This window comes from Carassius auratus, chromosome 8 (assembly GCF_003368295.1).
Source record: "Carassius auratus strain Wakin chromosome 8, ASM336829v1, whole genome shotgun sequence".
In the NCBI taxonomy this organism is placed as follows: Eukaryota; Metazoa; Chordata; class Actinopteri; order Cypriniformes; family Cyprinidae; genus Carassius; species Carassius auratus.
In genome coordinates, this window is record NC_039250.1 from 30,753 (window position 1) to 40,320 (window position 9,568).

General features: G+C 33.2%; 2 protein-coding genes across 2 annotated transcripts; one reads left to right on the forward strand and one right to left on the reverse strand.

Annotated features, from left to right (window-relative positions):
- The first annotated feature begins 361 nt into the window (after nt 1–361).
- On the forward strand, nt 362–2,830 carry LOC113106861 (signal recognition particle 19 kDa protein-like). Its single transcript, XM_026268872.1, has 5 exons — nt 362–517; nt 1,134–1,209; nt 1,297–1,368; nt 1,447–1,555; nt 2,335–2,830. The coding sequence occupies exons 1-5, from the start codon at nt 480–482 to the stop codon at nt 2,463–2,465; spliced, it is 426 nt and encodes a 141-aa protein (XP_026124657.1). The 5' UTR covers nt 362–479; the 3' UTR covers nt 2,466–2,830.
- A 14-nt stretch (nt 2,831–2,844) lies between these two features.
- LOC113106862 (protein FAM240B-like) lies at nt 2,845–4,992 on the reverse strand. The gene is made up of 3 exons (XM_026268873.1): nt 4,869–4,992; nt 4,670–4,794; nt 2,845–2,976 (listed from the first exon to the last, which is right to left on the reverse strand). Exons 2-3 carry the CDS (start codon nt 4,789–4,791, stop codon nt 2,868–2,870), a joined length of 231 nt encoding a protein of 76 aa, XP_026124658.1. The 5' UTR covers nt 4,792–4,794; nt 4,869–4,992; the 3' UTR covers nt 2,845–2,867.
- Between the last annotated feature and the right edge of the window lie 4,576 nt (nt 4,993–9,568).

Consider the following 9,568-nt stretch of genomic DNA (forward strand, 5'->3'; position numbering starts at 1 on the left):
AAAATAGAAATAGTGTGATAATGCATAATTAAATTAAGTTATTTAATTAAAATCTTAAATTGATATTATATAAAACACTACAGCATAATGAGAAGCTAAAGAAATATTAATTTCTTTGTTTACACCTGCAGCAGTGACGCTGAACGGGTTTAAGTCCTACAGGTTTTTAAAGCGATCACATTTACAGTCAGTCTGTCACTCATCTTTACATCCTCGGACATATTTAACGATCTTTATGAACATGTTATCGAGTTTTGTGACGCGTTTTAGGTAAACATGCTGCGTGTTAACTGCAGCTATACCCCTCTGCGCCGACAGGGGGCGCTGTGACGTCACGCCGCGACAGCTGACGAGCGGAAGACGACGCTCGCCGCCGGAAGTGTCGTGTTCACCGAAACACTCATCAGCATTCCGCTTCCAAGTGTTCAGAATCAAACTAGTGTTTCAAACGCAAATTAAACCCAGGAGAATCAGAAGATATGGCGCATTTAACCACAAACCCTGCGGACAAAGAGCGGTCAGTTCAGTCCTTTATATCTGATTACATCCGTAACGTTAACACAATTCAACTGAGTGGAGTAACATGAACATACTGTGTGTGTATAGTTTTTACATTTAAGTATTTTATTTCAAGATGTGTATTAAACTGTTTTTTTTATATATATATATATGTATTTATAACATTTAAATATTTAAGTGTGTATTGGTTATACATTTGAAAAATGTAAATATTAAATATGCATTGTTTATATATTTTATTTTACAATTTTATATAAATGCAATATTATTAACAAGCACAGACACACTCACACAGTATTTTAAGCATTTTAAAATATGTATTTAATTTTAAATGTATATGTATAATTATTTATAATATTATCATTTTACATTTTATCAATATAATTTTTAAATATAATTATATATGTAAGAATTTATATTAAATATGCATTAATTACACATTTTTATAATTTTTATATTATAATTAGAAAATGTTATTTTAAAATAAAAATGTATGTACGTTTATGTATTATATTTACATACTTTATTTTTACATATTTATGCATATTGTTATGCATTTAATATTATATTTAATATGCATATAATTTCTATTTCTATATTTGTTTCCCCACCAGGTTTGTGTGTGTCTATCCAGCATATATCAACAGTAAAAAGACATTAGCAGAAGGCAGAAGAATAGCTGCAGAGAAGGTGAGCGTCTCTGATGATGTTGTTCAGAATGTAACTGTGTGTGTGTGTGTGTGTGTTTAATCTCTCTCTGTGTGTGTGTGTGGTCAGGCGGTGGAGAACCCGTCGTGTGCTGAGATCCGGGACGTCCTGACCGCCGCTGGACTCAATGTTCTGGTGGAGGTCTGACAGCGCTTCATCAAGCTCTGGTTCTCATGTTTAGTGTTGAAGTCAAATCATGACATCACTTCCTTCTTCCAGAACAAGATGTATCCGCGCGAATGGAACCGAGACGTTCAGTTCAGAGGAAGAGTGCGCATTCAGCTCAAACTCGAGGACGGAAGTCTGTGCCAAGACAAGTTTGCATCTAGTAAGATTTGGGGAAAAATAAATAGATTTTTCTTTCCTGAAAAAAAAAATCTGGGTTTTCTCTGCTTGTTTTTAGGGCTGCATGATTTGGCCAAAATGTTGTGGTTATACAAAATATAAATTATATTTAATAATAATAAATATTTTATTATTACCATATTATTTATTGCTACTCTAAACCAAAATTATAATATATTAATTATTGCTTACATTTTGTGGTTATACAAATGATAAATTATATGAAATTATACAAATACATTAAATTATTATTATTTTAAAGTTATTTATTATTAACCTATTATTACTTAAATCCTACTTAAAACTATTGTATTATTTGACTAACAATTAAAATAATTATATATATATATATATATAGTTTTTAGGAATAAATTCCGGGTTTGCTCTGCTTGTTTTTGTTTATATAAAATATAAATTATTTTTAATAATAATAATAGATGATGATAATTATTTAAAATATTTTATTATTACCCTATTATACTTTATAATTAACTTTATTAACCCTAAATAAAAATATATAAAATTATTACATTTAAATTATTAAATGTCAGATGATTAATCGTGATTAAAATAAGGTTTTGTTTCATGTACCGTGCATATTTTTTATGTGTTTATATAAACACACACACACACACACACATGCATGTATATATTTAAGAAAAATATCTTACATTGGTATATTAAATACAGTTATAAATATAGTCATGCAAATGCATGTCATTACAATATTTCTGAGACCATCAGTTTTCTCTCTGCCTCCAGGGAAAGATGTGATGTTTTATGTGGCGGAGATGATCCCCAAACTGAAGAGCAGAACACAGAAGAGCGGTGGAGCCGAGGCCGGATCACAGCAGGGAGAAGGAGGGAAGAAATCAAAGAAGAAGAAGAAGTAGATGATGTGTTTCTAAAACGGCTTTGTTTTTGGTTCCTCTTTGACTGATTTTGTAGTTTTGGCACCTGACGGTGTTTAATTTGAGCTCCAGATTATCGTTTAGTTTGTAATATTCGATGACCTCTGCCACGCTCAACAGAGGTGTTTCTGTTAATTATGGATGATGGATTGTGTTTAACGAGTGCTGACAGAGCTTGAAATACACGGGTGTCTCGTATGACGGCGTCTGTCAGTTTGTCTAGGTGTGTTTGTGAGGATCAGTGTTTGGACACGGCTGTGAGATGCCAGCGCTCGTGTCCTTCATCACACCTGTTCACCAGAACCTTTGCATCGCTCTGAACGTGTCAAATAAAGAGAGCAGCAGAAGTCAGTGTCTGTGTGTTTATTGAGCCACACTCATCAGTTAGATCGGGGATTGTTGGTTCAGGGCTGGATTTCCCCCGCGATTGTCGCCAAAATTCTTCAGATGTTTGGTCCGGAGCTCCAGTCTGATGAGCCACTCGTCACGCAGCCTGAAATCACACCGGTCAAGCCTTTACAACAGAACACATTACTGGAGAGTTCATGCCTGTCAATCAGAAGCAGCTTTCTGATTAAACACCACATAATGTAGGGTTTCGAAATGATTAATAGTCAAAATAAAAGTTTGTTTACATACTATGTGTTTGTGTACACACACACACACACACACGTATTAGATTTGTCATATATATACAGTACAGACCAAAAGTTTGGAAACATTACTATTTTTAATGTTTTTGAAAGAAGTTTCTTCTGCTCATCAAGCCTGCATTTATTTGATCAAAAATACAGAAAAAACGGTAATATTGTTAAATATTATTACAACTTAAAATAATAGTTTTTACATTTATTATACTTTAAATGATCATTTATTTCTGTGATGCAAAGCTGAATTTTTAGGATCATTATCACATGATCCTTTAGAAATCATTCTAATATGATGATTCATTATCAAAGATGGAAACAGTTCTGCTGCTTAATATTTTTTCAGAACATGTGATACGTTTTTAGGATACTTTGATGAAGAAAAAGTAAAAAAAGAAGCTATGTTTTTAAAATATAAATATTTTGTAATAACAATATACACTACTGGTCAGTAATTTGGGGTCAGTCATTTTTTTTTCTTTTTAAATAAAATCAATACTTTTATTCAGCAAGGATGTGTTAAATTGATAAAAAGTGATAGTAAAGAAAATATATTATTAGACTTTCTTTTTTTGAATAAATGCAGTTCTTTTTAACCTTTTCTTCGCCAGATATATGAGACAGCAGAACTGTTTCCAACACTCATAATTAATCAGAATATTAGAATGATTTCTAAATGATCATGTGATCGACTGATGTTACATGTGACACTGAAGCTGGAGGAATGATGCTGAAAATTCAGCTTTGCATCACAGGAATGAATTATTTTTTTAAAGTATATTCAAATAGAAAACTATTATTTTAAGTTGTAATAATATATCACAATATTACTGTTTTTCTGTATTTTTGATCAAATAAATGCAGGCTTGATGAGCAGAAGAAACTTCTTTCAAAAACATTGAAAATAATAATGTTTCCAAACTTTTGGTCTGTACTGTATATATATATATATATATATATATATATATATATATGTATATGTATATACACACACACACACACACATAAAGTGTATTATATAATGGTTGATGTTGGATGGGAGATCAGAAAGTAACTTTAATAATTCTCTGAATACCTTGTAACACAAGTATAATTGACTGTACGTGAGAAATACAGTTGAATATTTCTGTACACCTGTTGCAGTCTCAACATGGATTATTGAATTTGAGGGCCGTTACTCTGATAATCTTCTGTCCTCAGCGGGACGCGGATATTAAATATCAACTCAGAAAACAGCACAGTGCATAATAATAATAATAACATTATATGCGAAAGCATTATTATTATTCAGTCCAGCACTATATATTACGTAAAGAGTAAAAACCAATAAAGTACAGTTTTAAAAAAAAAAAAAAGTAGCAATATTTGATTTTTTTAACTTGAAACAAAAATCTTGATTGAAGAATGCTAAGATATTTATGCCAGAAAACAAGACACAAATACTGAGCAAGAAAGTCATTTTTGCAGCGTAGTTGTTTTAGTATAGATCTCAAAGACCGGGATTATTATATTGTGATGTAATTGATTTCTGAGACTTACTTGGTGAGAGCGCTCCTCTTCATCCTCTCTTCTTCAGTTTCTGTCATGTGATTGTGATTGTTGATCTTTTGCTCCCAGAAGGACTTGATGAAGAGTTTGTCATGAATGAGAGCAGAACTCATCTCCTGTGAACAGCACAAAGGAATCAAACACCTGATCATCACAGATCTGAACACACATGTCCTCTCTATCTATTTACCTGACTGTCTTAAGATCAGCACAGAGGAAGAGTGATCTTCATCGTCCAGACGGTGGTCTTTATTCCAGTGTGATCTCCTCTAATGATGTTCCTGAGCTCCTCCTCGGGTTTATTTCAGAAGTGACTCTTCTCGTTGGGATGGGCGGCACACATTCACTTCTAACACACTCTCTCTCCTCAGCTTCTGGAAGCTTCTGTGCTGCAAACGATGTGGATTTCCATATGCAAATATTTAAATAGTTTTTACTTGAAATGAGAAAAATATCTACTGATGTGGTCAGAAAAATAATCTTGTTTTGTCTTGAAATTACGTTTATTTTTCTGAGCCCACAGTTTTAGGCAAAACATTTCATTTTGGTATATATTTTTTCAGAAAGCAACACATATCTTTGTAAATTAGTTCCTAACATGGTTTCTAAATGTTTCTGAAGCATTGAAATGTCTTTTTGTTTTAATCGTGATTCGAATGTTATCTTAACCTCACAAAAGCATTTCAATTTTTTATATATATTTTATTTTGTTATTCTGGTCATCCAATACTTTACATTTTTAACACATTGTTGGCTTAGATAATGTTTCATAACAGTGGATATTAATTCTGTATTTTCCAATACGATTACCAAGGGGTAACATGTATATTGAAAACAGTAGCGGACCTAGGACAGATCCTTGTGGCACTCCATACTTTACTGGTGATAATTAAGATGACTCTCCTTTTAAATAGTGTTAGCAATCTATTCACATGTTTTAGAAATGAAAATGATTGTGTGAAAAAATAGATTTTAAGATAAAAAAAAATGGACTAATACAGAATCAACTTGACGGAGCTCAAACTCTAAACATGGGGCTGCAACAAACACGAAGTGACGTCTCTGTTTGAGAAGGCGTGAATTTTAAATGAGGTGTCCTTACATTTATATAACTGTTAAAATACATTAGTGAAAGTTGTGACAACATTCCTTGTTCCCTAGATATTGGTAGCTATTATATTAATTGATGAATGTTTAAGTATTTGTACTGGAAAACAAGACAGAAATACTTAGAAAGATATTAGTTTTATTTGCAGTGTAATGCAACTTGAATCACGTCTAAAGACGCAGGAGTAGGGACAAATGCAGCTGTGAACACCACAAACTAATGAAGTTATTACTGTAAACAGATGATGACAGTCTCATGTTCACATATACAGCCAGAGATTCTGACTCCCAACAATCAGACGCAAACGGTGTCAGCAGCAGCGTTCACACCTGATATCCATTACATCATGTATTTTTAAGGTGGAAAACATCTTGCATATGTTGTAAAGGACCATCACATCCAAAATAACCTCTCTAATCATCAAGTGACAGACACATTAAAACACATGTCTCAGTCTTCACAGAGGAACCAGAGGTGACATCTCTCACGTTTGTCAACGCACAGAAATCTTAAACCAGCATTAATTGCTTCGCAGTTATATTCTTGTCAGTCGGAATGACTGTGTGATTCACATATTCGTTTACAAGTGCATTACTTCATGCAAACAAAACTTCAGCACATGTGCAGTTCACAACCGTTTGTGTTTGCAGAAACACAAAACACAAACACAAAAATAATAAATGTAATTGCAACTTTCCACAGGTTGGACTTTTTTTCTCTCAAAATCTTTTTTTTTTTTCAGAATTAAAGAAAAAAAGATATGCACCTCAGATGTGCACTTTTTTAATAGCATGGTGAAAACAAGCTTCCATTAGAAAATAAATCTAATTGATATCGTAGAATAACTTTTTAGCAAATATTCAGATGAAAATAAACAGTACACACATTTGTATGACATACAATGCATGTAAACATAATGTTTATGGCACTGTACACATGTGCAATACATTTACATGCTTGAATATGAAATGCTTGTAAATTCAAGCATGTAAATTCAAGCATGTAAATGTGTGTGTGTGTGTGTATACAGACGTTTTGAAACAAGTCCTGACATTACGATGAACTTCCAACTGAAGCATTACAGAAAAAAAAAAACATTTTGTTTACATTTTGAAATAAGGAGTAATGTTAGACTTGAGAACATTGAAGAGCAGATAACTTTGACCGAACATTTCTAGAAGGTTTGTGCGTAACTCTGGCAGAACGTTCCGAGTCTGTTCCCGTTCCTGTGGATTAGAGAGTGTTTGCCGAACGAATAACTGTTGTGTTAGAGACCGTGCTGGCCTCCGTCTGCGCGCCTGATCTGATCTATTGTTCGCTCACATTACGGCACATTAACACCTGCTCAATTTCTTGCCCTTTACACAAGGCCAAATGTATCTGGAGAATCTGGGTGTGATACAAAGCCGATCACACATGTGTGAGATTCGATGTCTTCTGGGCGTGATGTCTGCTGAGCTCCAGGTCTTAACCGGCGCTGGCCCGAGCTCTATTTTAGTCTCAGCAGTGTGTAATTATGATATAAGACACTAATGCTGCTTAAGACATCAGTCACAGCTGCACAGGCCGCCTGACTCATTGTTCTAAAATAGACTTTGCTGTATGCTTGTTTTTTGAACCTGCATTGATGATATTAAAGCCCAGCATGTGATGCAGACTCAGGAGAGCTGGCTTATCTCAGTGTGATGCAAACATCTGAACTTCAGCTTGAACCGGATCCAGAGCTTCCCGGTTAACAGGGAATTTCTGTTTTTATACATTAATAGAATGTTCCTTCTAAGTTCTCTGGTGTTTATTAATGTTCTTACAACACTGGCACAAAAACAGTATTTATACGCATTTATAGTTCATTTGAATGTTTTATTTCTTAAAGGTTTTAGTTGGACGTTCATGTAACGCTTTTTGAAATGTTGCTTTCTGTGTTGAAGAAGGTTCAAAAGTAACTCTTGCATTCTCTTCGCGCAAACATTAAATAACGTAAGAGCAAATGTACTTAAGATAGATTTTTAAAAAGCTGGATCTAGACTTCAATACACGATTTTAAAGTGATACTTCACCCCAAAATAAAAAAAATGTCATCATTTACTCATGCATTTCTTTCATCTGTGAAAAAAAAAAAAAAGAAAAAAAAAAGAAATGCTCCCATTGACTTCCATTATATTAAATCCACATGGAACAATACAAGGATGAGTAAATAATGACAGAATTATCATTTTTGGATGAACTAACTCTTTAAAAACCATTATTGATATAATGCAAATTTAGTTTTTAGTTTCTATTAAAGAAGATATATTTACATTAATGCATTTAACATTAAAGCAAGCTTGTTTCGGCCACAGAATAAATAAAAAAAGGTATTGTGAATTTATCTCACAATTCGGACTTTCTTGCATTTCTGAGAAAATAAGATGAGTTTACATCTAAACTCACAACTGCAAGAAAAAAATTGGTGATAAAAATTGTGATATTTAAACTTGTTACAGACAGATTCTAAGAAAAGAATTTGCAACTGTGGAAATATAAACTTTAATTCAGAGAAAAAAAAAAGTCCCAATTCTGAGGAAAGAGACAGATGAGTTCTCAGAAGTGAGAGATAAAGTCACAGTTACCCTTTTCACTCAGTGATATAAACAAGCTTCCACAGTTTTATCTCTGTCGTGCGTTCTGTGTCTGTTTCAATCATAAAGTGATCAAAGTAAACACTAAAACAAAGATTTAGAGAAAGATGCCACTGAACTTTGCTTTGAAGCGCTCTCTGCATGAAGCCTGATGCTGGAGTCTGAAGTCGTTGGCATGGAGATAAGATTAGAAAACAGACAAACAGAGATGCTCGCCAGCTTTAGCAAGTTAACCAGATATCAGATGAAGTGACGGAAGATCTGCTTTCAGCTCACACACACAAACACACACACACACACACATTCAAAGAGAGAGAGAGATGCTGAAGTACATCCTTCACATCTCCAGGTGCATTATGGGTCAGAGAGAGAGATGTATTCATTGCTTTATTTACATGCATGCATGATATACATTTGATCAGTTCATGCATTCCCTGGAAGTCGAACCCATGACCTCGGCGTTGCAAGCGCTGGGATCTACGGTTTGAAAAACAACTGCGTGACATGAAAGGTTACGTTAATGCCAAGGCAAACATTATGGAATATTCTTATAACTTTAATACTGATCCAAGGTTTTTGAAACATTCTTAGAGCGATGTTTTCTCAGCATCCTTATGATGTTATTTGTGTGTTCTGTGTTGAATATTCTCATAACGGTTTCAAAATGTTTCATTCAACTGAGAGGAAACATTCTTTATATGCAGTTTAGGAATAGATATTCTTGGACATTTAAAAACATTCAGACTTAATGATTTCATAATGGTTTATGTATAATAAATCATAATCTTTGTATAATTGAAAATCTGTTGGTTCTGTAAATATTAAAGAACATTCAGAAATACGGTTTTTAAATGTAACACTCCTGTAACATTTCCAAAATGTCGAAACGGAACATTCTCCTAACATTCACATAACCAAGAAAAAAAAAAGTTCTTAATATATTAAAAGAGCGTTTAAAAACATTCAGAATAACATTTCGGATTGTTCCTCCAAAATATTCACAGAACATGACATAACTTTAAATATAATAAATGGATGATTTCAATGTTGAGAGAACGTTCAAATGTATTCGAAAGGATCTTCCTCTAACGTTCACATAAGCAAGAAACAACATTAAAACAGAACTGAAATAATCTTAATAATTTAGGTTTCAAAATTCATAAA